The sequence below is a fragment of the Pyrus communis genome, chromosome 2 (genome assembly GCF_963583255.1).
Source record: "Pyrus communis chromosome 2, drPyrComm1.1, whole genome shotgun sequence".
Taxonomy (NCBI): domain Eukaryota; kingdom Viridiplantae; phylum Streptophyta; class Magnoliopsida; order Rosales; family Rosaceae; genus Pyrus; species Pyrus communis.
Window position 1 is genome coordinate 13373468 of NC_084804.1, and position 27635 is coordinate 13401102.

At 36.8% G+C, this 27635-nt stretch overlaps 5 protein-coding genes across 5 annotated transcripts; 3 read left to right on the top strand and 2 right to left on the bottom strand.

Moving 5' to 3' along the window:
• Positions 1-2411, bottom strand: LOC137725788 (probable glucan endo-1,3-beta-glucosidase A6). The gene is made up of 3 exons (XM_068464575.1): positions 2113-2411; positions 729-2027; positions 1-422 (listed from the first exon to the last, which is right to left on the bottom strand). The coding sequence occupies exons 1-3, from the start codon at positions 2312-2314 to the stop codon at positions 385-387; spliced, it is 1539 nt and encodes a 512-aa protein (XP_068320676.1). The 5' UTR covers positions 2315-2411; the 3' UTR covers positions 1-384.
• A 3248-nt stretch (positions 2412-5659) lies between these two features.
• On the top strand, positions 5660-7357 carry LOC137726807 (pentatricopeptide repeat-containing protein At3g25210, mitochondrial-like). Its single transcript, XM_068465769.1, has one exon. It carries the CDS (start codon positions 5746-5748, stop codon positions 6931-6933), a length of 1188 nt encoding a protein of 395 aa, XP_068321870.1. The 5' UTR covers positions 5660-5745; the 3' UTR covers positions 6934-7357.
• Positions 7358-8883: 1526 nt separating this feature from the next.
• On the top strand, positions 8884-11901 carry LOC137725371 (peptidyl-prolyl cis-trans isomerase FKBP15-2-like). Its single transcript, XM_068464032.1, has 6 exons — positions 8884-9019; positions 9127-9170; positions 9768-9830; positions 10581-10671; positions 11359-11463; positions 11580-11901. Exons 1-6 carry the CDS (start codon positions 8971-8973, stop codon positions 11657-11659), a joined length of 432 nt encoding a protein of 143 aa, XP_068320133.1. The 5' UTR covers positions 8884-8970; the 3' UTR covers positions 11660-11901.
• A 3979-nt stretch (positions 11902-15880) lies between these two features.
• On the top strand, positions 15881-19371 carry LOC137725473 (peptidyl-prolyl cis-trans isomerase FKBP62-like). Its single transcript, XM_068464165.1, has 13 exons — positions 15881-16204; positions 16317-16403; positions 16840-17100; positions 17191-17265; positions 17357-17437; positions 17528-17722; positions 17815-17907; positions 17989-18164; positions 18279-18401; positions 18488-18634; positions 18719-18846; positions 18936-19056; positions 19154-19371. Exons 1-13 carry the CDS (start codon positions 16024-16026, stop codon positions 19202-19204), a joined length of 1719 nt encoding a protein of 572 aa, XP_068320266.1. The 5' UTR covers positions 15881-16023; the 3' UTR covers positions 19205-19371.
• Positions 19372-20709: 1338 nt separating this feature from the next.
• LOC137727096 (ankyrin repeat-containing protein NPR4-like) lies at positions 20710-27362 on the bottom strand. Its single transcript, XM_068466029.1, has 7 exons — positions 27267-27362; positions 25701-26076; positions 25413-25571; positions 24617-25093; positions 22423-22572; positions 21900-22345; positions 20710-21446 (listed from the first exon to the last, which is right to left on the bottom strand). The coding sequence occupies exons 2-7, from the start codon at positions 26035-26037 to the stop codon at positions 20838-20840; spliced, it is 2178 nt and encodes a 725-aa protein (XP_068322130.1). The 5' UTR covers positions 26038-26076; positions 27267-27362; the 3' UTR covers positions 20710-20837.
• Between the last annotated feature and the right edge of the window lie 273 nt (positions 27363-27635).

Below are 27635 nucleotides of genomic sequence, written 5' to 3' on the forward strand. Positions count from 1 at the left end.
GCGCAAACAAAAAGTGTAAAAAATGGAGAGAAATCTCCATAGCCAATATAAATATTGCAATAATACTAAGAAAGCCAAGGGAAAGTACAAGGAAAAAGAAGAAGAACGGTCACAGTAGGAACAGAAATATAGCATTTGGATGGAAAAGAATCCAAATGTGGCTCACTTGGGTGAGTGACAATTTTTTGATCTAAAACTTGTACTACTAACTAAAAGGTCACTCCTTTGAGAAGAACTAAATGATACGCTCTATAAATCATCTAAATCTTAAGTAGATTAGATCACAAGAATGAAGGGGGAACCCAAAACAACTGTCCCAAGAAAAAAAATTTCAGCTTATTCACGGAAAAGAGACCGTCATGCTGCCATTGTATCCGTCGTCGCTCATAGTTTGGCACCGGGGAACTTGCAGGATCCATAACCTGAAACAGAGAAGGAGAATACGCATAAGAAGCATAACACAATTGCACTTGAAAGGACTTGTTTGAACAATATGCCCTAAAATTTGCATACAACTAGGAATAATTAATAAACAGAGGTTTTTTTTTTTTTTTTTTTTTCTTTTTTACAACGTATGATGCATTTTCCGAGATGTGAGTGGCCGGTTGATTGGTACAATGCAGTTAATTGACCACTCACATCCTCTATGCATACAAGTTCGAATTCTCTTTTCCGTAATTTAAATCGGAGTAGCGTATCACTAGAAGAAAGAGAAAATTTATGCTTACTTGGATCCTTGATGGTTTGAGTAGCGAGCCCGCCAAAGTAACAACTCCCACCAGCCTTCCTAAACTGAGCCCAATACGCGCTAAACGCATAGCTCGCGTGCCAAGCCAACGAATCCGGTTTAAAGCACTTCCCTCCGGGTTGAATCGGGTCACAAGTTTTATTCCCCTGCGAGCAGGCGTACGATAGGGCCGACGCCACCGCGCTCTGATTGGCTCCCTTCGCCACCATGCACCAAATCGGCCCCTTATACGGCTCGTTATTCGTCGCCACCGGCAACGGCGCGTACTCCGAATCGGGCGTCTTCCCGCTTAAGTCAATCGGGTACACATTCGACCCGTTTGGGTATAGAAAGCCGAAATTCCGCTCCGTGCTGGGACCCGGTTTGGTGTTCTCGTTGAATAGAGCAAAGACGAAGCTCGGGAGCACTGCACCAGGTCGGGCCGGCGTCCCCAGCAGTGGTTTCGCGTTGAATTTTTTTACTACGTTTCGGTTGTAAGTGGCGGCGTTGCGGATGTTAGCGCCAATCTGGTCATAGTCGCCGCCGCTGGGCCAACCAGTTTCGGCTATCCAAATGCGGGTATCAGGGTACCCGAGTCTTTTCATCGCGAAAATCAAAGCGTCCACCATTTGGTCGAAGAGATTGTGGTAGGTTAAGCCGGAAGCCGGGTCGGTGACCGTAATGTTCTTGGATTCCAAGAGAGCGTAGCCCAAATCGATGTGGGTCGGGTCGGAGGACCAGGAGAAATACGGGTACACGTCGACGAAGAAGAAAGACTTGGTTTTGTTGATGAATTTCAACATGGGTTGGATGACCGAACCCGAAATATCGGACCGAAACGTGCCGTTCGAAGGCGGAAACGACGATTCGAGGACGTCAATAGCCAATGGGGTTCCGACTTTCACCTTTGTAATCCGGTGGGTCTTCAGAGCAGCTTTGATTTTCCGCATTGCGGGTACGAGATTGAACCAGATTTGCTTATCGGGTTGGCTGAGGATTTCGTTTCCGACGAGGAGGTACCGAATCAGGGTCTCCGGGTAGAAGGGTACGACGTTGGTGTGGACCCATTGATCGGCGAGAGTTTGATTGGAGGAGATGTTGTTGATGAGCTCGTTGGGGACCATGATGGAGACCTGGAGGTCAGTGTTGCGAAGGGCGGTGAGGATTTTGGGGTTAGCGTCGTAGAGCTTGACGCGCTTCGCATTGAGGGATTGGATGAGCTTCACCGACTGCGACGGAGATGGGAGGTTGTTGCCCAGCTGGCCGTAGTTCACACCCACCTTGGCGGCGAGCTCCGCACCTGAAAAAATCAAACGGGGTTAGAGAAAAACACCAATGAACAAAACCCATGTCACCATTTTTGAGATTTACAGGAAGAAACTTACTGGAAATGGAAGCTGAGAGGCAGAGGATGAGCACGGGAAGAAGACCCAGCTCCATTTTTGTAGGTTTTGAGCTGCTAGAGTAAAAAGAGAGAAACTTTCTGTATGTGTGAGTTTTGGAGCTCAAAGATTGGACATTTGAGGAAAAATCAGATATAAAATTAAGGAACTGGAGCACTGAGCTGCTGCTGCTGCTATTGGCCATTGTATTAAAGGGCAATCAGATGTTGCAGCGTTTTCGAGGAGTGAGAGAGGATTGGGAATATAACTTTATTGAAAAAAGAGAAAAGGAAAGAGGGAAAAGGCAAAGAGAGAGTACGGAGACGGAATATCAGATCAGATGGTTGGAGTTACCGACGGAGGTGGATTGACCGCCTTTTCATTTTCATTCTGTCTCTATTCTTTTCTGTGGTGTATGATTACGATTAAATCAAAATTAATTTTTTATATTAATTTTTTTAATAAAAATAATAAAATAAAAAGTAATAAAAATATAAAATATTAACGTCGTTTAACCGTGATCATATAAACAAAATAACATAAGAAAAGTATGGAAATAGAAAAGTAGACAATCCGTCTCTGTTAGTATACTGGGCAAGAAAAGTTGAGATATTTAGAGCAGAGAGAAGGAAACAGTGGGGCCTGTCTGTCTTACCGTTTCAGGGGTTTAATATAAAGTTAATGAGGCTTTTGCTTGTCTGCTTGGTTTCCACGAAGGTGGAGGAAAGGGTCTAATTAGATACCGACGAAAAGTACAATTAGTCGTTTAGTGTCGGCAGCTTCATAAACTTCCAGCACAGAGGCCTTCATGTTGCACGTAGGTAAATTTCCAGCATCTGCCTATGAAGAAAAATTTATGTAAGGCAAATTACAAGAAATGAGTTAATTAATCAAGATCATGTGTTTGTGAGAGTGAGAGAGCGCCAGGCAAGAGGAGTGTCCCTGCCTACGAAAGTTGTTCCCCATCTATAAAAACATAGTGTTGTTATATTTCAGTCTTGTCCGGTTCTACATAGTCCTACCTAATGTTTGCGTATCGCTAGTAAAATTATTTTCGTATTCTGTTATTTAGAGATAGAAAAATAGATAAATTTCCAATTACACCCCAAGTTTTTTTCCTTTTATATCTAAAAAATTCAAGATAGCTAGCCAATGGAAACAAAGTAACACAAGAAACTTAAACATTTTTTGACATACAATCTAATTATGTGAGTCTCCTATATGATATAAGACACATTTCTATTTAAGAATTTGCAAGTGTATAAATTTTGAGTGTTGAAATAGAATAATTGACATAGCGAATTAAGAAAAGCGAACCCAAGTCCATCAATGCGTTCCATTTTAATGTGTTTTGGACCCAAAAAAAAAACTTTTTTTCTTAAACAAATAATATTATCTATACTAAAAGGAATGAAATTGAACTTAACCTCATAATGGATTAATAATAATGTAGCTCAAACTTGCATTTAACGAAAATCAAACCTAAAACTTCTCACTTACAAGTAAAGAAAAATATTATTGAACCTTTGTTAACTCTTGTTATTTTTCTATTTATATTTTCCCAATGACCCAAAAGAATGCCCCCGAGTCCACGTTTAGGTCACCAATGTCCAATTACTATTTAATTTTTAGGGTTCGAATGGACTAGTAAACACACATAAAATAATCAAAGATTATTGCTTTGGAAAAGACCGCTAGCCTTGGCGAGAAAAGTGGGTCAAGGCGTTGGGAATGCGGAACATGTTACCCGTACGCGAATACTGGGCATTGGATTTGTAACCTAATGTACTATAGTAGTCAAATATCTAATTTTATGTTATAAGTTTAGGTATGCAGATTTAGTAGCATTTTTTTTTATGGAAAATTAATGAGAATGGTTTGAAAATTTTGGGTTTGAATAATAAGAACAAAATAAAAGGTAAAGTGAATAGTATCAGCATTAACTTTTTAGTGTAAAAATGTGGTTTTTCGTTAAAGTGAACAATACCGTGAGTTTTTCGTTAAAACTCTCTTCTTTTTATACAAGTTGTAAGTGAAAGATTTTTACTTCTATAAATGTTGATTTATTACATGACTTAGCTTAAATTTCCAACACACTTAATATAAAGTTGTAATAAGAAAAAATATTTCCATACTAGAGGCATATTTTTAGGGCATATCATCGACCATTGTCCAACCTAACTGGTCTAGTAAGGTAACTTTAAGAACACCTAAATGCTGCCCCTAAACACTCCCAGTCCAAATTTATTTGATTAATAAGACAAAACAATCTGAGCTTGTTGGTCCTAAAATTTTTATAGCCTATGTAGCACTTAGATCGAAGCAATTAGAAGTTAACTACGTCCTTCAATGACTTGTTTGTTGACGTGGACTTGCCAATTCACTAACGAGCTCAGTTTGGTGAATATGTCTGAGTGTGGTGGTGTGGTACTACACGTTATTGACTCTTGAATAGAGAAACTTCAGGCAATGAAGGAACACTCTCGGCTTTGGGTTCTATAATCTGAAGACAAGGTTATGCCTATTACTGTGAATTCAATAATGATTTGGTTGCCTGTGCGCTGAACACTGATATAACTGGGTAACACCTCACTTCACTGAGAAAGTTGATAAAGTGTCCTCGTTTGACTCTTTCGTCGACAAAGACTTGAAATAAATAATCAATCGAACTTGGGAGACTTCCTATCTAACCAAACAACCAAAACTCCTAAGCCAAACTAATTCTACAACTCTAACGTCGTCTAACTAGACAGTTGCATTTACTGGTTATTTCTGGAAAACCCGTCTAACTAGACAATCACCATCCGTTGGATGCCAACCCAAACCTATCTAACCAGATTGAATTTGGGTTAGGGGTCAGTGAGCTCTTTATGTTTTTCTCAAAAGTTTGAGAGTTTTCGCATAGAACGTTGATTTGTGCATTAAGTTGCAGACCTTCTCTATGTTGTCAATCCTCTTGTATTTATAGGAATAAATCCCTTGATGTCCAATTTTGCCGAGTTGTAGAAGTCCACCATGCGACTGAGATTTTATCCCCTCATAATCTGGACACCATCATGTGAAAATCCCATCACCAGCTTGAAGTCTATCTTCTCGTTAAACACGTCACAATCCAATCGATTATGTGGTCTCCAATATGGCATGAAGACTACTTTTTTATTGAACAACCCTTTCGGTTTTGTCCTCATCTTTAAGCTCATAATATATTTCTTTAAGAGAATTACCACAATAATTAAAACTGGCAGTAATATATGAAAAAAAAAAAATTTAACTCAAGAATTATTAAACGGGCTAATAATACAAAATTAATGTATAATCGGACCTATAAGTTCTTTCAATATTGAGAACGGAAATATTTCTCGACATTAGGCTAGTGGATATTCTGACTCCAAGTTAACCGATTAAGCCGCCTCGACCCTATAGGGCCAAGCCCTTCGGACCTCGGGTTACAACCGACCGGCCCGGTTCAACTCCAAGTCAACAATTTGACCCTAAGTCCAATTCGACTCAGCCCAATACTCCTCCAATTATATTGGACCAGCCAACAGCACTCTTTCCAACCCAGTAGCTGGTCCCTGTTTCCCACCTCACTGAATACTCCCCGCCGTTACACTCTCCCTCCCTCGCTGTAGAACAATGACGGTGACTTTACGCCGCCTTCTCACCGGCCTCACCGCCACTATCAGAAACCCCAATGCTCCCTCTCCTCCACTCCCACGTATCCCCTATCGCCACGTTCACGGCCACCCGTCTTTTCCGTCCTCCTTCCCGTCACTCTATCTCAACCACCGCCTCTTTTCCTCCTCACCCACCGAAAACCTTATCCCAACAAACCTGCTCCGAACCCGAACCCCGCTAGAAAAACAATTCGAGACATGGGTTCAGAAGCTCAAACCCGGGTTCGGGCCACCCGAAGTGAACGAAGCACTGAAAGCCCAATCGGACCCGGATCTCGCCCTCGACATTTTCCGGTGGACCTCCCAGCAGCGGAACTACAAGCACAACCACGCCACCTACCTCACCATGATCAGAATCTTGCTCGACGGCAGACGCTACCGCCACGCCGAAACCCTGGTGGAAGAGGTAATCGCCGGCGCCTGTGAAATTAGCGTGCCCCTTTACAATTCCATGATTCGATTTTGCTGCGGGAGAAAGCTGCTTTTCAATCGTGCTTTTGATGTTTATAAGAAAATGTTGAATTCCGAGAATTGCAAACCGAATCTGGAAACTTATGCATTGCTGCTCAACTCTTTGCTTAGGAGGTTTAATAATATGCATGTTTGCTATGTCTACTTGCGCGCCGTGCGGTCTTTGTCGAAGCAGATGAAGGCTTGCGGTGTGATTCCGGATACTTTTGTGTTGAATATGATCATAAAGGCGTATTCGAAGTGTTTGCAGGTTGATGATGCAATGCAGGTATTTCGCGAAATGGGGTTGTACGGATGTGAGCCGAACGCCTATACTTATGGTTACATTGCTAAAGTATTGTGTGAGAAGGGGAGGGTAGCTCAGGGTTTAGGGTTTTACAAGGAAATGAGAGGAAAAGGGTTGGTGCCTAGCAGTAGTACATACATGATTGTGATTTGCAGTCTCGCTATGGGACGCAAGTATGATGATGCAATTGAGGTCGTGCTTGATATGTTGAGGAATGCCATGTCTCCTGATTTGTTAACTTACAAGACGTTATTGGAAGGATTGTGCCGGGATGGGAAGGGCGTCGAGGCATTTGATCTACTAGAGGATTTGCGGAGGAAGGATAGTATGATGAATGAAAGGACTTACAAGACTTTGTTAAATGCTTTGCATTTTGTAAATGGGGAGTAGTTCAATTCTTGTGCTCTGAGTTCAGCTCAAGACGTATATGCCTTTTCCTTTGTTGGATTCATATATGAGATACAATATCTTATATGGTCGATGCTGATTGGATGTACTAATGCGACCAACCATGCCACTATCGGCTTGAAGATGTATAGCATGTATGTTCTAATGAGGATGAGTCGGGATCGCTCAGAACGTTAATTTATGCCTTTCAAGGATACATTGGAGTCGAAGTGTAATTTGGAGGATAGCAGAGTTTACATGTATGCTGGAGGTGCATGGTAAACATGTCAAATTTCAAGAAGTTGGAACTGAGTGAATTCTTTTTCGGAGGAAGTGATCTTGCAGTCGTCTGTTAGTATTTCCATCTTGCCATGCTTTCAGATTGATGCTACCGCGATTTGCGGGTTATATTGCATGACTTGAAGAATTTGTTGGTCATAAATTTATCCCGGAAGAGGATGCTTGTAAGTTTATATCTGTTTTCCTGTATGACTGGATGAGTTAACAATGATGTAGTGTCAAAACATGTAAACCTTTATCAACTTATCACAATTTTTAATAATAAAATACGTAACACTCGTGTTTCAAGTGTCTAACATATTCATACTTAACGATTTTCCACAAAATGGTGATGAAAGGATAATTTGAACATATCTTTACATTTTCCAATAATTTCTACATATACAAGAAACGTGAAAAATATCGGTAAAGTAGTGTAGCGTAGTCGGCAGGTGCTGGTTCTTCCATTTACGTGTGAGCGGGTTCGAATCCCTGATTGCTCGTTCTGGCACTTTTTTTATTTTGGCATTTCTGGCACATTTTAGCTACACCATTTTTTTATTTTTTACTTTTTTTTCTTGTTTTAAATATATGTAGATAATTTCTTTCATTACAAAAGATAACTTTTTCTGATAAATTTATAATTAGGAATATCATAATAAATTAAAATTCTTAAAAGTTTGAAGATATAATCTTTAATTATTTATTTTTTGGTCACTATTTAAGGATTATTTAATTTTCATTCTATTTGAAATCCATTTAGTCTTCCAAAAAGAAAATTATAGTGCAACTTTCCTGATATCCCTAAAGTAACCCCCTCCCACCGATCACCATTAGGTTAATTTGGTTTAATTAATTTAAAATGCGAATTTCAAAAATTAAAATATGAACTTTGGACGAGTAAGAATGGTTCTAATTTCAATATTTGTATAGTGATATGATAGGTACATAGCTTTTTGTATTAAAAAACAAATAGTTTCAAACCAAAAAACATAGGGGATGCATATTGGTATATAGCCATCACACCATGCTTCATTTTTATTTATTTTCTTTTTCGTTATATCAATTTATAAACAATAAAAAATATAAAGGAAAAAAGAGAAACCAATATTTTAGACCATGCAAGGGCCTCCATTTGAGCCTCGCACAAGATCTTCAAAATCTCAAGATTGGCCCTGTCTATACTATTGGTTGTATGGTGGAATCTCTTCTGAGGTTTGGGGACATTAAAAGACACGCAAGTTCAAATGAAGTTCTGTTGAAATGATTGGAGTTCCAAGAGTTCATGTACCTTTGTTATTGTTAATAGCATGTCAATGACAACCAAAGGGATTAATTTGATCTACAAAGAAAATCAAATATTAAGTGGAATGTCATCCAATTCAAATTTGAAGGTAGAAAGAAGCTCTAACCGATATGTCAACAATTAAAGTTGCTGCCAATTTCATTGGAAATGCTTTAATTGGTTGATTAATCTTCAAAAATGGTGGTAGCCCCAATTCCAAAACGGCAAAACCCATGAAAGAAGAGGGGAGCTAACACCTTTTTCTCTTGAAAATAATAGTAAAAAGAAAATGGGTTGCAAAGCAAAGTGCAAATCGACTGCCACGTAAGCAAAAAAGAATTATATCGACGTATTGATAACCAATAGAAATCCTGGATTTGAGACCCGTTTAAAACCCGAGACCCACCGAAAAAGCACTCGGACACACTCAGACTGCGCGAGAGAGATCGCAAAAAATTAGCACCGCTGCTGCTGCAATGAGGGCCGTCGCCATCCTCTTCTTCTTCCTGTCCCTCTCCAGCTCCGGTAGGTCTCAAATCTTTCACCGAATCATATAAATTTCCGATTTCGTTTGGACAAAAATTTCAATTTCCATTTGCTAACTTGTTTACTTTTTTGGTTTCTGAATCTAGTTTTTGCGGACAAGGAGGTCAAAGAGTTACAGATTGGCGTCAAGGTAAGTTACCCTTTTCGTTTTGTGTTTCATTTTTCTGTTTTCCAAGTCCAATTTGTAATCCGAAACGATGTTTATGTCGAAATTGTGGATGATTTGCTGGAGCTGATTGATTTGCAGTGATTTGTGTGTGGGGCTACTGCTTGGTTGAGTTTAAAGTTTCTTACTTTATGATTCATTGAATTATGATCTTTGCTTTACAAAGCGGTATTCTAAACTACTCCAATTTACGAAGATTTGCGCGGCCAAATGGCCTAACTCACATGTGCAAGTTATGATCTTTTTGAATAGTATATTTCGTTTAAGACCTTTAGGTTAATTTTTGCGCCCCGTTATTTTCGTTGATCAGCTTGCTTTTTGGATTTGGGCCATTTTCTTTAAAGGGTTGGTTGTTCCTATCATTATGCTATGAAGTGCTTTTGATTTGGCTGACTCTTGGGTTTGATTTTTTCAGAAATTGTTGTTATTTCTTTGTTGTTCCCTGCTCATGTATGGAACCTTGGATGAAGAGGGTTTGCTAGAATTGGTTGGAGGCTTGGAGCTCATCCTTCATTCACCTTTATTGATTATTGATACTTGGAACTTGCTTTTATTTTGCAGTATAAGCCGGAAACTTGTGAACTTAAGGCTCGTAAAGGTGATACGGTCAGGGTACACTATCGGGTAAGTAGAATCTATGGAACAGTTGACAGTGATATGTACGATGGATGTCATGATAGTGTGATGGTATATGCGTGTAAATACTTTCTTATACAGATTAGCATTTTGTTAACAAATGTGATTACAAACATAGCATACGTTTTGTTTTTCTTAACAAAGTTCAAGCTTTGCATTCATATTCTTTTAGATCGCCACATTATTACTTGAGCTGAAAATGAGAGTAATATCTGGTTTTAATGACACTGGAAGCGTTGTTTTAGCAACCTGACCAAGCAATTGTTATTTAATCATTTCTTGGATCTTTTCTTATGTAAATTATGCTGCTTATATATTCGTTACTCCTGGTCTTGTACGTCTTTTTATATGTCCTGGTGATAAGAGAGCTCATACTCCAGCTGAAGTGAAACTAATAGCATCTGGTGGAGACTGATGTTAATGTACGTTGTGGTATTGGTTTCGTATTTTTTGCTAGTCTATTCTATCAGTCAGATCCCCCCTATCCCGCCCCTATGTGGTGAGCTTATTAGGCCCAAAAAGCTCCTTCAATAAGATGTAGGAATTTGAGAGAAACTAATAACCAGTTTCAGCTCATCAGAAGCTTCTTCTTAATTGCTTGCAATCTTTTTCGTTCAATATCTAAACTCTACCTGCATTCATGTAGTTGTCTTACTGTAAGTTTGATTTTTGAGCCAATGTCTCATCCTATAGTGAAGACTGAAAAGACTAATAGTTTTTTGTCTCTGACCTTTGCAGGGGAAACTCACTGATGGAACTGTATTTGATTCTAGTTTTGAAAGAGGCGATCCAATCTCTTTTGAGCTTGGCACTGGTCAAGTTATAAAAGGTTTGGGGTTTGCTATTTAATTCGTGTCCATATTCTAATGTAGTTTTCTTACTCTTGTAAAAATACCTTTTGCTGGAATGCATAGCAGGTTATAGGCAAACCCATAGCTTGACAATTGTTCGTATAGGAAGCATTTGATCATTCTACATATCTAAGTCTATGCATAAGTAACCAATTTCAGATACTTTACATTCACTAGTTGTTTCTACTGGCTATAAGAGTTTAATGGTTTTTTTTCAGCTTGTCAATATTCTAACCTGCTTCGTCTAATAATGATGGGTTTATTAAGACTATTTTCTAAATTTCACTGAGTGTACTTTTGTATTATACTTGTTCAACTCGTGGTCTTAATAGCTTGGATTCCTTTCAATTTTTAACCAATGCTGGATTTGTAAAGAATGCTTACTAGATTGTCCTCATTGCATTTTGTTTCCATCCACGTTGACAATCTTAAGTATGTCGTCCAAAGATCTATGTTGCCATGCACTTTTGGAAAAGATCAAGTGTGATGGGTATGCTGCATGTAATGGCATGGTAGCCTTTTACTAGAACCATGCATATAGTTCTTCACTCTTAATACTTTGGTTAAGATCTCCAGAGGTGGGCATATATATTGTTACTGAAAACTTAGTAGTATATTACCTTCGCAATTGAATGTCAACATAATAAAGGATTTCTTCTTTGCAGGATGGGACCAAGGATTGTTGGGAACGTGCGTAGGTGAGAAGCGTAAGTTGAAGATACCTGCAAAACTAGGTTATGGGGAGCAAGGTTCTCCACCAACCATCCCAGGTAATAAATTATTCCATCCTCGCGTGTCCAGACCTCGTTTAACGTGAAACATATGGTGTAGAAGTACTAATTTATTAGAATATCAAATGAGTGAGGTTGTTATTTGAACGTTGTAGGTGGTGCAACACTGATATTCGAGACCGAGCTGGTGGAAATTCTGGGAAAAAATTCAAAAGCTGAAGATGAAGAACTGTAGGTGGGGAATGATTCCGTTCTTAGTTTTCTTCAAGAAATTTCTTGTATCCACAACCCAGTGGAGCCAAAACCTTATTTTCCTTTGTATCTTTACTACACTACATTCTAGTGTACTTTTTTAACTTTGTAATCAGCGTCGATTGTCTGTGGCTTCACATTGACCAAAAAATAGTGGCTTCACTTGTCATGTCATGATACAGTTAAAATTGTTAATGTTCGTGCAAGCTTCGGCGAGTTTTTTTTCTTTCATATATCACTGCCATATTACTGGGGAGACGGTTTTTGCATACCATTTATAGCTTCTCACGCGTTCCTTTTTGTTTTGTTTTGTTTTTTTTTTTTTTTTTTTTTTTAAACAAACGATATCATTTACACTAAAGGAGAGAAAACGTGTTAACAATAATGTGATTCAAATTCGTTTTTAACTAACCTAAGATCTCTCACTTACAAGTGAAGAGGAGTCGTAGGTATTCTTGCAAAATCAGATAAGCATATCATAAATAAATTAAACGCATAAATTCTAAATGGTTTTTTTATTTGCTGTTGAATTGAATAAATTAAATGAAAACAAATTGAACTCAAGCTTATATTCTTGCAAAATCAGATAAGCACATCGTAAATAAATTTGATTGCCAAACAAAGCATATTCTTTGTTTATTTGTTATTACTTGAACTGAAAATCTTGTAATACTGTTCATGAACTTTGGAAATGAGAGTCATACCCGGTTTTAATGTAAGCGTTGCCCAAGAAACCCGATAAATCAATTGTTATTTCATCGTTTCTTAAATATATTCCTACATATTACGAGGCTTCTTTAAAATTAAGAACTGGAGATTTCGGATTCAAAACCTGCTGCTGGTGTGGAAGCTAAACTTGTGGCCAGAGGGAGGCTGAAATGCCTCTGTGAGTCTTCCCGTCTCCTGGAATAATTGGATAATCGTGACTTGCCACTAGTTGACCCATTTTTAGAAAAATAACAAATAAATATATATTCTTACATATATGTGACTTATGCTGTCCATGTATATATGTATTTGTTACTCCTGATCTTATACGTCTTTTGATATGTCATGGTTAGAAGGGAGCTCATAATCCACCCGAAGCGAAACCAAATAGGCATCTGGTTACACCCTTGAAGGCCTTATGAGACTGAAATGACTATAAGTTTTTGTCTTCGACCTTCGCAGGTGAAACCACTGATGGAACTGTATTCGATTCTAGTTTTGAAAGGGGCGATCCAATATCTTTTGAGCTCGGGACTGGTCAAGTTATGAAAGGTATGTTGTGTACTATTTAAAGCCATATACCTAAGCCTATGCCTAAGTAACCAATTTCACATTTGATAGTGGTTTCCACTGGCTATGAGAGTTTACTGGTTTTTCAGCTTGTACATACTCTTTAATCTGCTTCCGACAGTACAGTAACTATGTGTTTTCTATGACGGAATTCTATACTCTACTGAATGTACTTCAGTATGATAATATGTTCGCAGTGTGATCTTAATAGCTTCGATTCCTGTCAAATTTTAAATAAATCTGGGAATGTTTTAAATTTGTCGTCCAAAGAGCTACTTTGATCTGTGATGGGTATGCTGCATGTAATGAAGAGTTCGGATTAATTAAGACGAGATATGATTCAGTTCATCATGGAGAGTTCGAATTAATTAAGACGAGATTTTGTCCTTTAAATTTTATTCAAACAGCGATTTTCTTCATTTGCAGAGTGTTTTAGAAAGTGCAAACAGCGGAAACAGAAGAGTTTATATTATTGTTACAACTTGCAAACGAGTTTTTATGAATGTTGAATGAGTTGTAAACTCAAACAGTACGGTTCAAATCTTTGCACAACTGAAAAGCATTCAAGTTTGACCAATACGATTTCATGCTAACGAGCGCAATTATTCTTGATTTGCTTTTTAATTTTCTCGATAGATTTTTTGTATCATCACAGATTTTTCTTTAATAATCCGTATCATTGAATGATACAAAAAATGAATGATTGAACGATTAAAAGTAGAAAATCTGAATAATTGTAAAAATCAAATCTTACTGTTAAAATACTTATAACATTGAAGCCACGCCCAATTTTCACATAGATGAAATATCAAGTTTGTCCTCATAGATTTGGGGTGCATTTATACCTAAAGCCTCTGGCCTATTTCGGTGGGGAGGCTTTCCTTCCGAATAAAGCAAAACGTGTGTGCGGATAGTAACACCATCAACAGATTTTCAAGAACCGGAACATAGTAAATAGTGCTATTAAGTACTAAGGTTTTAAAAATTACTAAGCGTTAGTTGGGCGGCGAGTAGGGTCATAACATCTAGGCAGATTTATGTAAATTTATTATATATTTTGTAAATAAGTATCTATTTACACCTAAAAAAAACTATACTTGTATAGATAATAAATAAAAAAATGATAAAATGCAAAAATAGAAGTAGAAAAATACACTAAATTATTGAACGATACTCGATTGAACGATGAATCATGATCCTTGCATTGGATTGGACATAGACTAAATTATTTAACCTTGTTGTATCTAGTTTATTTCTTTCCTTTGTATGTATCCCCTAAAAAGTGCTCCAATTCGTTTCATTATTGGATGAACTTGTAGTAAATCCATCATTTGCAAATTAGATACATCATTTCCATAAGCGCCGCCTAGGACTACTTAGGCGGCCGCTAGCTCCAGACTGAATTTTTGAAATGATTTGCCTAAAATCGGGATAGGCCTTCACCATCTAGTGCCTAGGCCGATTTTTAGAACATTACTACTGGTCATTAAAACTACAGAATTTGTACTACACGTAAAAACACACTACTTCTGCTTAGTCATTGAGCCCTTGCATGTCCTGAAAGGATCAGGATCCTCTGCTGAGCTTAGGAGACTGAGCCTTCTGAGCAAACTCATCAGACCGTTGAAATTTGATCTAATAGCTACAAACAAGGGGCCCCTTTTAAAGTTATAATAATTGTAGCCGTTGGATCAAATTTCAACGATCTGATGAGTTTCTCAGGAGGCTCAACCTGAATAATATTTGGCTACTCAAAGATGAGTACAAACTCGTACTCAAAAAATTTCAAAATTGTTCGTTGTCAATTTATAGAGCTTCGTGTTTATAATCAGAACTGTTCATATTATAAATCATTATATAAAGATTGCTCTGCAAAAAAAAAAAAAAAAAAAAAAAACAATTAAAACTAAGCTCATTTTTAGTCATCAAACTGTTTAAAAACAAATGAACGGAATTGGTAAAAACATTACAAACTGTCTTTGTATTTACTACAAAAGAATTAGTAAAAGATCTTAATTTTAATTTATTTTTTTCAGAGATGATCTTTACAGTGTGATTTATAGTATGAACGATTTTGATCATAAGCACAAAACTCTATGATTAAAACACTAAGAATTTTAAGTAGGAGTTTATACTTATCATGGAATAGCCAAGTATGGTTTACTCATCCTTCTAAGCTCAGGAGAAGATCCTAATCCGTCATCAAAAGGCAAAAACACAAACGTTGCAAAGAAAACGACGTGCAGAAGGTTTGGATATGATTAACTCCAAGGGATTTTATAAGATACTTTGAATTTATGTGTTTTTTATGTACCAAATTAATAAAACACCTTTTTTTCTTTTCTTTTTTCTCTTCTTCTTCTTCTTCTTCTTCTAAACATAAACTCGTATATGCAATTCAAACTGAAAATATCTCAATACCGAAGTTAAATAGATCTTGGATAGTGCTAGCAATCTACTCATGGCAAGTATATTGCCCTAGCACAGAAAATTTAAAATTTAATTACTTTTTTTTAAGTTACAAACTAAATTTTTATTCTCTTTAAAAAGGAAAAAAAAAATGATTAGAATTTTAATATAATTAATTTTAAATTTGAGTACTAATGAAGTGCACGTGATATGAAGAGAAATGAAAAAATTACTAGTACTCTCATTAATTTATTGCTACACTTGTCTTATTTTCTCATTCATTTTTTATAAAAATTTTATCCACTTGTGAAATGACATCAAACCCGTATGAAAGCGAACAGAGCCAAACCGAAACAATTCGGGCCTACCAAGTACCAAGTTCTATAAATGGAAGGACACGTTGTCTCTGCTGAATCATTAATCTGAGCCGTCGGTTAAACCCCGGAGCACGATTAACATCAAATCGACAAAGCACCAAATCATGTCACAAACCTCGCTCTGCAGCCCAAAAGCCTTGTAGAAGCCTCTAGAACTCCAAAAAATAACACCATAAAAGTCTCGTCTTCCTCACTCTCACTCTTCGCCAATTTTCTTCAATCTCAGAATCTCGAACTACGCTTTCGAATCGGTTGAATTTTTCATCTCGTGCTCTCGAGAAAAATGGACGAGGACTTCGATATGCCCGGGGTGGAGGAGATGAACGAGGACTTCGATCTCCCCGACGAGGGGCCGGTCCTGAAGGTCGGCGAGGAGAAGGAGATCGGCCACCAGGGCTTGAAGAAGAAGCTACTCAAGGAAGGTGAAGGCTGGGACACCCCCAATAATGGCGACGAAGTTGAAGGTTCGCGCTTTAATCTCTTTTATTTTTCATTTTTTTGTTTGGAAATTTTTGATTTTTTGGGATTGGTTCTGGATTAGGATTGATTATTTGTTTGCGGTGTTTGTGGGTTTAGTTCATTATACCGGGACATTGCTGGACGGGACTCAGTTCGATTCGAGCCGCGACAGTGGGACTCCGTTCAAGTTCACTCTCGGACAAGGTGAGGGCTTTTTGTTCCTTTTTCAGCTTCAATCTGATCAAATTAATGAACTTGATTAAGTTTCTGGTTGATTTGGATTAGTTGGTAGGCTAGTTTTGCACAAATACACTGATTTTGTATTTAAATTTCTTTGTTAGTGTGTATCGATGCAATTTTTGTAAGTATGACTGTGGCGGGATCCTAAGCTAAGCACATGACATTGCGTGATTGGCTTGAGATACTGACACAGTGCCATCCCCGTCGTATGTTAAGTTTGTCTCTTTTTTAATGTGTTAAAAAAGATGGAACTGTGTTTGGTGTAGTTGCATTGATATCGAATATGATGTTCCTTGTTAAGATTAGTTGTTGTGCTACTGAACTGGGAATTTTAGTAGTTAAATTTTTCTTCCGGGCGAGTGCTCTCTCACTTAGCGAGTTTTGTGATGTGGTTGTGCAGGGCAAGTGATTAAAGGATGGGATGAAGGCATTAGAACAATGAAGAAAGGTGAGAGTGCCCTTTTCACCATTCCTCCTGCGTTGGCTTATGGAGAGTCTGGATCGCCACCAACTATCCCTCCCAGTGCCACATTGCAATTCGACGTTGAATTGCTATCGTGGACCAGTGTCAATGACATATCCAAGGATGGTGGTGTAATCAAGAAGATCTTGAAAGAGGGAGAAAAATGGGAGAACCCAAAAGACCTCGACGAAGTTATAGGTAAAAGTTTCTCTTCGACGTGTGTTATTGTTTGCTTGTGCACTGTCGCCTTTGTCTGTTAACTTCCTTCCCTCCCTGTTTGTTATGCAGTTAATTTTGAGGTGCAGCTTGAAGATAAAACACTTGTTGCAAAATCTCAAGATGTGGAATTCACTGTCAAAGACGGTATCCTTTCGCTTGTCATATATCAGTTCATTAATTTTGTAGAGAATTTTGGTTTTTAACTGACTGGTAATCTTCTAATTAATGTAATTAGGTTACTTCTGTCCTGCAATTTCAAAGGCTGTTAAAACAATGAAGAAGGGGGAGAAGGTATTGTTAACGGTTAAACCACAATGTAAGCTGCCTTGAGCCACCAGTCTAATTTTATTTGAAATTTGAAAATAACAATAATTAAATATGTATTTCTACTTGTGTGTGGTTGCAGATGGATTTGGGGATCAAGGCAAACCTGCATCTGGTTCCGAGGGTGCAGTTCCTCCAAATACAACTCTGCATATCACTTTAGAGTTGGTATCATGGAGAACTGTATCCGAAGTGACAGATGACAAGAAGGTTATTAAGAAGATCCTGAAAGAAGGGGAGGGGTATGAGCGTCCAAATGAAGGGGCTGTTGTTAAATGTAAGTGTTTGTTCATTAATATGGGATGAGTACTGTGAAATCTTTAGCACATTTGGATGTTATTAATTATTATTTGATTTTGTGACTGGCAGTGAAATTGATTGGGAAGCTGCAAGATGGGAAGGAATTTTTGAAGAAAGGTCATGCTGAAGGAGAAGACCTGTTTGAGTTTAAAACAGATGAAGGTAATAATACTTGCGCTTTTGTTTACGTTTCTTTGTGTTTTTGGCCTTCAGTGGTGCTGAGCCATTGCTTGTATTGGACAGAGCAAGTGATTGACGGGCTTGATAGAGCTGTACTGACAATGAAGAAGGGTGAGGTAGCACTCCTGACTATTGCACCAGAGTATGCATTTGGCTCGTTGGAGTCCCAGCAGGAGTTGGCTGTGGTACCTCCTAACTCAACTGTCAACTATGAGGTTGAGCTTGCATCTTTTGAGAAGGTGTGTCAATAATGCCGTTTAGTTTACATTGCATCATGTATCCCGTTGGTATCAAATTAGTGAGATTGTGTGTTTTGTTTTCAAACAAATTTTTAATTCTTTTCGACCCTTCAGGATAAGGAATCGTGGGACATGAATACTGAGGAAAAAATTGAAGCTGCTGGTAAGAAGAAGGAAGAAGGGAATGCTTTGTTTAAGGCGGGTAAATATGTAAGAGCTTCCAAGAGATACGAGAAGGTAGGATGACGAACATATGGACTCGTGAAACCCGATGGTTTGGCCTTTGCTTTTATGCTTACTGAAGTGTAGCTTCTTCAATGCAGGCTGTGAAGTACATCGACTATGACTCTAGCTTCAGTGAAGAAGTGAAAAAACAAGCCAAGGCGTTGAAGGTTGCCTGCAATCTTAACGATGCAGCTTGCAAGCTGAAGCTGAAAGAATATAAACAGGCTGAAAAATTGTGTTCCAAGGTCTGCACTTTAGAACTAAGAAATGCTTGAGAGGTCCCTTTTTATTGTCGACTTTTATTTAACCGAACATCTAATTGTACACAGGTGTTGGAACTCGAGGGCAGAAATGTGAAGGCTCTGTACAGAAGGGCTCAGGCATATATTCAGCTTGCAGATTTGGATTTAGCTGAGCTTGACATCAAGAAAGCTCTTGAAATAGACCCTAACAACAGGTATGTGCTTCTTATCTGGATCCTTGTTTCCACTCGCACAGTTTTGTAGGGAAGTGAAAATGTTAACACTCGTTTTTTTGTCAAAACAGGGATGTGAAGCTGGAGCACAAGACATTGAAGGAGAAGATGAAAGAATACAATAAAAAGGAGGCCAAGTTCTATGGCAACATGTTTGCCAAATTGACCAAGTCGGACTCTCCCGATAACAATGTAAGCATCCTTCCGGTCATCGACTGGTGTTTTCTCATGCGTTCTGGGTTTTTATCGTTTGGTTTTGATTGGTGGTTCATTTTTTTGGCTTTTGCAGAAAGCAGCGGATAAAGACGCCGAACCCATGATCGTAGACAGCAAGGCATAAGGGGACGGCATCGCATCATCGCCCCTTGACTTCCATTTATGTCATTAAGGAGTAAATTCCTATTTTTCTCTTATTTTGTAGGACTACTTGGTATTGGCACAAAGAAGTTTAATGGATTTGCATTTTTCTTTGCGTGGATTATGGAAATGAAGTTCTAGTTTGTTTAATGGTATTCTTCTTCATTTGGAAGTGAGAGATTTTAAGTTTAAATCTCGTGGATGACGAATTTGATATGAAATTAGATTGTCGTTGTGTGATTTAACTGAACTTTCCTTCTTAATAGAAAAATATTGATGTATTTAAAAAAAAAAAAAAAAACAAAAACAAAAAAACTAGCATTAACCATATACTAAGAAAAAAAAACAATTAAGGTAATTTAGCTGAAATTAATAAATTTTTTACTATTTAACTAATATCAGTGGCATTTTATTGTTTTCGACTTTTAATGATATATATATTTTTTGGTTAGACATGGGTCAAATGCGAAATGTCACATGGGCTGTTGTATGCCATTATAAATAGTTTTAACTTTAGTTTTCTATCTGTCTCTGCCTGTGAACGCATTCTCAAAGTCTAGCCTGTCTTGTTTTCAGTTCTGTACATTGTGTTCATTTAACTCTTCAAATTAAATCGTGCCGGAATTGCTTTTCTTCATTGCTCGAGCTTTGAGGGCTGAAGTGCCAACCCACGTCTGGAGACTTCTTTATCCTTAAAGGCAAATTTGGTTCGTTGGGACTAATTTTCTTCTAAGTAATCTTTCGTAGTCAAGAATTAGGGTTATAAACGTTGTTTCACATCTAGTAATTAATTAGAAATATAGCCCGCGCGTTGCTGCGGGGTTAGTAACTGTTCAAAAAAAAAAAAAAAATCAAAGCTATTAGAGATTATTAAAGAAGGTTCACGTGTATTTACGCTGAAAGACGTTTGAGCTTTTTTAAAGAATTTATATATGAAAAGCAGAAATTGGATGGATGAAGATTTTGGAATTCTTTGAACCACTGTATGAATAAAATGACCTGTGAGTGATTGATAGTGTAACAAAAATTAGTACAAGATAGTGTAAGAGCATTATATATGAAACTATATTATTGGAACCAGTTTATGGAAAGCTGTAGTGTTAAGATATACTCGGTTAAAGTTTCAAAACTAATAAAAGAATGCAAGACATAATATATACGAAGAAAAGTAAAAACTATTTATTTTGAAAGATATGAAGCACGTAGGAGGCGTGTGAGTGGTGAAAAAACGAATTAGGAAATGGATATTATAACGCAATGTTTGAATTCAAAAGTAAAAACATAACCAAAAAATGAATATTGCATTGTAGTGTCTAAATTTAAATATAAAAACGGTCACGTAGGATGTGTGAGTGGTGGAAAAACCAAACCAAGAAATGGACACGGCATTGCAGTGTCAGATTCATGTTGACTTATACCAAAATAGAAAAATTATGAAAAAGGAATTACATGATTGACTTACTTATAATGAACATAACTATTGTTGATGTATTGTTAATACTGTTAACTTTTTATTCATTTTATACAAAATCACCCAAAAATTTATCCAACCCACTTGAAAATATAATAATTTTACAAAGCGTAAACTTCATAACTTTCCAGTTGGCCTTGGACAATTAGTTGAGTGTTCCCATGGGACGAAAGGATACCCTTGAAATATAAGCATGACTGATCATATCTCCCAGAAGAGGAAACTGTAACAGAGCATAGAAACTAACAGGAACGCCCGCAGCCAAAGCTATTGGAACTTTGATCGTCTGATATCCATGGCCTAGAACGATGTATAGCGACGCTACGTACGTGATCATCATGGTAACTATAGAGATGAAAAGGGTTGCCAGTCCTACAATTAACCGATTCGGTAGTGAATGGAGGAAATCTCCTTCGGCATAACGTGATGTAAGAATGGACAGGAAACTCAAGATTGATGTGGTGGAGGAGACGAGGGAGAGTGCGTCTGATATGGTGAAAACCATGAAGGCCCTTGAGTTGAGAAAAATCGGAATGCCTTTGTCGTTGTTTCCGCCCGGCACTGTGGAGAAAACGGCAAACATTACGGTGGCAATGAGCGTTGCCACAAGCATGCACGATGATGCAGTGCCCTTCATCCACTTTTCTCCTTCTCGTAACAAGTCCTTGTGCTCTTCAGTGAATAGGATTTGAGGTGTTTTTCCATCTGAGTTTCTCATTTCCTTGTACAATGGTTGGACGATCTTCTCCACTTCCTAAAATTTTATGCACGTGTGATCTCAATTAGTCTAATTAGAAGTATTGAACAAAGTAAAATGACAAACATTGTTAGTAGTAATAAAAATCATGTGTAAACAAGAAGACACTTTTTTCTTATCAATTTGAGACGGAGATTTGAACTTTAGATATTCTGCTCATGCGGCACAACCGGCCATCAGAGGCATTAAGAAGAAAAATACCATCGGATCAAGATCTAGTTAGTAAACATCTATAACCTTTAACTTTTCAAGCCTATGAATCCTTTACCCCAAAATGGCAAAACATTTGCTCTAGGTCACGACTCAAGAAATGACTACTCTCTCAATTGAATTGAGAAATTTTATCCTCATTTCAGATCATTTCATTGCAATTACCCTAAAGAGTTTAGTCAACATAGATTAGGAAGATTATAAACAGTAAATCTATGTTTATTGAGGGAAACATCTTACCTTAAACCATTGTAACTCTCTTCTGAATTGCAATGCTGCCCCCGTATCAGTATTTAATCGATCATCCGGTGCAAGTTTGGCGGCCAAATGGAGCATATTGTTATTGTCTTCATCTTTGTAAGATGCAATTAAATCTTTTAGTCCACCTAATTCATGTATGAGATTGAAAACCTTCTCCTGCCGGTGAACAACTGCAGTGTGAAATATGCTTCGATTTTGTTCATCAACTTTCCAAATAAGATTAGGGTATGTTCTTATAAGTATGACCAGGAAGTCAACGTTCCCCAACTCAGCAGCACTGAACAATAAGCGAGAGGGTGCTCTGATTAAATCGCTAATTTTTGAATCATTTTCTAAAGTAAGTACTTTCTTCCACAAGTGCTTCACAAGCTCAGTGGCTTGCGTCTGCATTCCTATTTTGTTGTAGCAAACCTTGATACGAGGAACTGCATAAAACAGCAAATTAACATGTTAAGCAAAGGAGTTGAGTTAAAATATGACATGTTAAACCCTAAACCCTAACCTGAAGATATGCATGGTTGCACAAAACCCGGTTGGCGTCCACTATAATACGCTGAATGTTTTCGTGCCATCACATGAAGTGCAGTCTCTCGATTTTCATCTCGAGCAAAAGCCATTTCAGGGTGCTTTTGAATTATATCCAGTGCAAGATCTGTAGTTAATTATATCATGAAATTAATAATTTTCATAATATGTGTATATACAGACAAATTTTAGCTAGACAATTTGATTACAATATATAACTCATTTTGATGATATAAAAAAAAAAAAAAAAAAAAAGAAGGAATATTTTGGATGTGGTCCCTAATCCTTAACATTCTTTGATCAAAATCTTAATAGCATTCAAAGTTTGATCAAGGTCCCTTGACTTTGTACACCTCATTATATTACTATTAATATTTTTATTTTTATAGTTTTGACATTAATTGTTTGATATTTTGTGAGATTTATAATCCTATAAATTTAAAATCCCTCATTATAATATTATTAGAAACGGTTACAATAAAAAAAATTCAAACATTTTGATTGAATAAATGGATAAAAACTATGTAAAAATAAGAAATAATAAAGGGCAAAGGAGTGTATCCATAGTGTTAAAAAAATTGGTACATTTCACATATAACAAAGTGGTACATTAATAAAGAAGAATGGGTACATTATAAATAAATTAGGGTACAGATAAAAGATTAAAAAAATATGAGTACAAATGAATTTTAAAAATATAGGTGCTAAGACCATCTCCAATGGTTGGGCTAAAAGTCAAAATTTTTAACCCGAAAAATTTAGCTTTTAGCCCAAAAACAACTTTTCTACTTCAACCGTTCTACCCTAAAATTTTAGCCCGGATTATTAAAGAATGAACTTAGGCTATTTTTTTTGTTAAATTAAATTTAAAAAAAATAAATAAATATGTAGACTATCGTAAATTAATTTTATGAACATTTTAATCTAAAAAAATTTTAAAAAAATGTTACAAACTAAAAATATGAATATATGATACAAAGTTTAGGCATAAAATGTGACATCCCACATCGCCCAGGGGAGTGATCCTTAAACGTATATTTCAATCCCTACCTAGCACGAGGCCTTTTGGGAGCTCACTGGCTTCGGGTTCCGTAGGAACTCCGAAGTTAAGCGAGAAGGGGGCTAGAGCAATCCCATGATGGGTGACCCACTGGGAAGTTGCTCGTGAGTTCTCAAAAACAAAACCGTGAGGGAATGGTAAGCCCAAAGCGGACAATATCGTGCTACGATGGTGGAGCGGGCCCGGGCAGTGGTCCCACCTAGGCCGGGATGTGACAAATTGTCACCCATCATGGGATTGCTCTAGCCCCCTTCTCGCTTAACTTCGGAGTTCCTACGGAACCCGAAGCCAGTGAGCTCCCAAAAGGCCTCGTGCTAGGTAGGGATTGAAATATACATTTAAGGATCACTCCCCTGGGCGATGTGGGATGTCACATAAAACATAAATATACCATACATAATTTTTCTACATAAATATACCTTACGTAATTTTTCTATCATTGATTAAATATACAATGTCATGTGACAGTATACACATGGGTACAAACACAAATAAAACTTTAAAAAATATGGGCACAAAAAGAAACTAATATATGGGTACAAATTAAAAATGAAAAGAAAATTGGTACAAATTAAAAAATATTTGCAAATTAAAAATAGGTACAAACTAAAAATAAAAATATATGATAAAAAATTTAGCCATAAATATAAATATACTAATTGTAACATTTTTAACACTAAAGGAATATATTTAAAAATAAAAATATTTTATTATTCAAATAATTAATGATGTTATTAATACCCAAGGACCTTGATAAAAAATTGAAAATGAATAGGATTTTAATCAATGAAGTAACAAAAAGAAGGATGTGAACCTGATTTTCCCAAAAAAAAAAAAAATTTACCTCATTTTATAAGAGCGATATTCTACTTAAAACTAATCTAAACTGCAGGAATGCGGAGAGAGGAATTCGAATTCAGGTACATAGGGGATCATAGTATATTGTTAGGTGTACAAACTTACATGTAGATACATTCTCACAGATAAATTATTTTAAGGTATACCTACATGTATAATCATGTTTTTGGACCTAATCATATTATAATTGTGTACTTGGACTTGATCATAAGTCTTGAGGATGAAAATGTAAATCGAAATGGTACTTACTTACCATAAAGATCTGCTGTTATTGCGGCAATAAGAAGCCCCACACGGTCGGAGTCCTTCAAAATTGTATCAGTCTTGTCGTAAAGATACCATACCATCTCCCTGTGCCCAAACAAAGTAGCCATATGAAGAGGTGTTGAATCTTTACTACATCTGATTTGGGGTAACTTTGGATTCTTATCCACCATTATCTCGGCGATCCTTTTGACACCGGAAACAGCAGCAAAAAAGAGGGCAGTGTTTCCAACATCATTCTTCAGTTCTAGGTCAGGCGGTATCATCCATTTAACTAGCTCCTCAACAAACGATGTATGTTTGGCCCCGGCAGCAATGTGGAGAGCAGTTTCCGAACCCTTTGTGATCTTAGCCCTCGCAGCTTCAGGATTTGATAGCAAGAAATTGTTTGCAGCAATCCAGTCACCATTGAGAGCAGCAAGATGTAGTGGGACATAGGGAACTAGGTTGGCGTTAATTGGCAACGCTGGAAAGATTATTTAATCAAACAATAATCAGTAATTAATTAAACAATGAGAAGGGATATACAAGCAGTAATGTATATAACACACAATTTGGTATGTGAGTTTCTTTTTCCCTTTTCTTCAGTAAATAACGATTATTTGATTTTTGTTACTATTCTTTAACAATTTGTACCATATATACTGACTATTTGGCACCTCTTAATAGAGTTGAACCACTTAGTCCGCCTCTGTACGTGAGTCTCATCTGTATTAGAGATGTGATTAACAATGAAGAGAAAATATGCATAAGGCATATGTGATGCAGTGGAAGGAGACACATACATGAAATGGTATTTGAATTTGGTGTAGGTGCTGCTGGTGGAGTGGAAGCTGCAGCAACGTCACTTGGCTCGCGCCCATTTGTTGTTACTGTAGCATAATTGAAATGCATTCGACTCCTTCCCCATTCAAGAAATTTGCTCGGCAGCCAACTACTCCCTCCTTAAAAAAAAAAACCCATAAAATTAAAGAAAAACAAAAGGAACAAAAAAGTCAATCAAAATTTTAAAAAAAAGTTGTGCCTGTATTAAATAAAAATAACTCAAGAAGTAGTGATGGCATCACGCTTACTTTCTGTTTCTTTAGCATCATCACGCCTTTCTTTTCTTGCTTGATCAAATATATGTGTAAATCCTGAAGCATTTTCATCCCCTGGTCTGTGATCTGGAGATAGTGGAGGTCTATAAGGTCGTGGAGGGCTATAAATTGACAGATTCGGACTACGTACGATTGCTACAACTGGTGTTCCGAGGCCAGGTGGTAATGGATGGCGACCTCTCCCCTTGTTCGTTGGAAAAGTGTAGCCTTCAAAGCTTACAATTGTAGTGCTCCCTTCAATTTCTTGTGAAGATTGCTCCGGATGGGTCGAAGACGACCCTACAACGTCTGTTGAACCATTTTCTGACATGATCGATCGATCGAATCGGATGTCCTGTACTACCTTCCTCTATGTATCAAAATATTAATGTTAGAGTTGTTTTTTAATAATTTGACGTGAAGCAAAATTACGGTTCCAGAGTCATACTCTGGGTAGCTTAACCTTTAGATAATTTTTTGTATTTTTAAATAAGATCTAAGGGTTAAAATATTTGGAATATTTCATATTCCGAAATATCTAAAAAAATCCCAAAAACAAGGCCATGTAATTAGGGTTAGTCTTGAGATTTTTGAGGCCTGAAACGATGTCAAAATATATGTCATAACTTCATATAAAAAATTATTTGTTTTCACACGTAAGACTTCGATAAATTTATACTTAAAAAAAAAACGCTTTAAATTCAACAATTTAGAAACACGAAAAAATTAATGATATGTCAAGACGAGGAGAAATGATAATTATTTTCCATTTGTTTTCCGCTCTCACAACATTTTTTTTTTTAATAACTTTTTTGTCATCATATAAAAAAACAAATAATAACAAAGAAGATTAAGCATGGGTGTGTTGCAGGAGAAAAATAGAATGCGTGGGTACTTTGACTGGCTTGAAACAATCCATGCAGCTTGTAGAATTATCTCCAAGCATGTGGACCATGCAGTTAGGACAATTAATTAAAGCAAGAAGTAATATTTAAATTACATGTTAATAGATTTTTCTTTGTAAATTACAAGATGATGAAAAGATTATTTAGTCATATATCATAATTAAAAAGCTAAGGGTAGCAACATGATTTCACAAAACAAAATTTTGTTGTTTTTGTGTAAACCTCATTTACAGGTTTATTTTTTATTTTTTAACTTGTTATTTGTTTCTAATAAATTTTAGGAAAATTAATGAAAATGACTTGAAAACTTTGAGTTTTAACGATAAGGACAAAATAAATGATAAAGTGAATAGTACCAGGATTGACTTTTTAGTATAAAAATATGATTTTTCGTTAAAGTGAAAAGTATTGGGAGCTTTTCGTTAAAATTTCCTATAATTTTCTTGATTTCATAAGCCTATATATATATATATATATAGGAAAATATTATTGACATTTTAAAAATCTTATTCTACACTCCTCATAAGTATATTTTTGTTTTCTAATATAGAAAGTTTAGAGTGTAGAATGAGATTTTTGAAATGCTAATAACAATTACCTATATATATATATATTTAGTTATAAATGCGATGTGAATTTTACAAAATTTACGCACCTTTCAAGGATGAACTACTAGATACCACAAGCCAACTAGAAAAGCGATTTCCCTAGCTTTGGAGGGAGTACTAACAACCCAGTCCTATGGGAATGCTGAAGCACAATCATATGCTGTGTGTGCGTGTGTGTATATATATATATTCGCGAAAGAATCTGGAAGTTTCGTGGGTATTGCAAGGAAAAGGATAATATCCTCATTTCTGTTGCGTGGAAAAAGTTGGGTATTTGACTAGTGCACAGTTTACTAACAGACGTAACCTTTGGTATTTGCATCGAACTTGCGTATTGGACATATTGCTATAATATTAATTCAATTGTATCTTATGGTGAGAAGGCATACACAAATCAAAGGATGTATCTCATGCCG

Bases quoted from the DNA above. Each gene is read 5' to 3' on its own strand.
- LOC137725788 (XM_068464575.1), bottom strand. From the start codon at position 2,314: ATGGCCAATAGCAGCAGCAGCAGCTCAGTGCTCCAGTTCCTTAATTTT. The intron at 2,028-2,112 runs GTAAGTTTCTTC...TGATTTTTTCAG, and splicing joins CCTCTCAGCTTCCATTTCCA to GTGCGGAGCTCGCCGCCAAG. The intron at 423-728 runs GTAAGCATAAAT...TCTCTGTTTCAG, and splicing joins TCAAACCATCAAGGATCCAA to GTTATGGATCCTGCAAGTTC.
- LOC137726807 (XM_068465769.1), top strand. From the start codon at position 5,746: ATGACGGTGACTTTACGCCGCCTTCTCACCGGCCTCACCGCCACTATC.
- LOC137725371 (XM_068464032.1), top strand. From the start codon at position 8,971: ATGAGGGCCGTCGCCATCCTCTTCTTCTTCCTGTCCCTCTCCAGCTCC. The intron at 9,171-9,767 runs GTAAGTTACCCT...TTTATTTTGCAG, and splicing joins AGTTACAGATTGGCGTCAAG to TATAAGCCGGAAACTTGTGA. The intron at 11,464-11,579 runs GTAATAAATTAT...TGAACGTTGTAG, and splicing joins TTCTCCACCAACCATCCCAG to GTGGTGCAACACTGATATTC.
- LOC137725473 (XM_068464165.1), top strand. From the start codon at position 16,024: ATGGACGAGGACTTCGATATGCCCGGGGTGGAGGAGATGAACGAGGAC. The intron at 18,402-18,487 runs GTAGGATGACGA...TCTTCAATGCAG, and splicing joins CTTCCAAGAGATACGAGAAG to GCTGTGAAGTACATCGACTA. The intron at 19,057-19,153 runs GTAAGCATCCTT...TGGCTTTTGCAG, and splicing joins CGGACTCTCCCGATAACAAT to AAAGCAGCGGATAAAGACGC.
- LOC137727096 (XM_068466029.1), bottom strand. From the start codon at position 26,037: ATGTCAGAAAATGGTTCAACAGACGTTGTAGGGTCGTCTTCGACCCAT. The intron at 25,572-25,700 runs GTAAGCGTGATG...TTTTTTTTTAAG, and splicing joins TGATGCTAAAGAAACAGAAA to GAGGGAGTAGTTGGCTGCCG. The intron at 22,573-24,616 runs GTAAGTAAGTAC...AATTAACTACAG, and splicing joins AATAACAGCAGATCTTTATG to ATCTTGCACTGGATATAATT.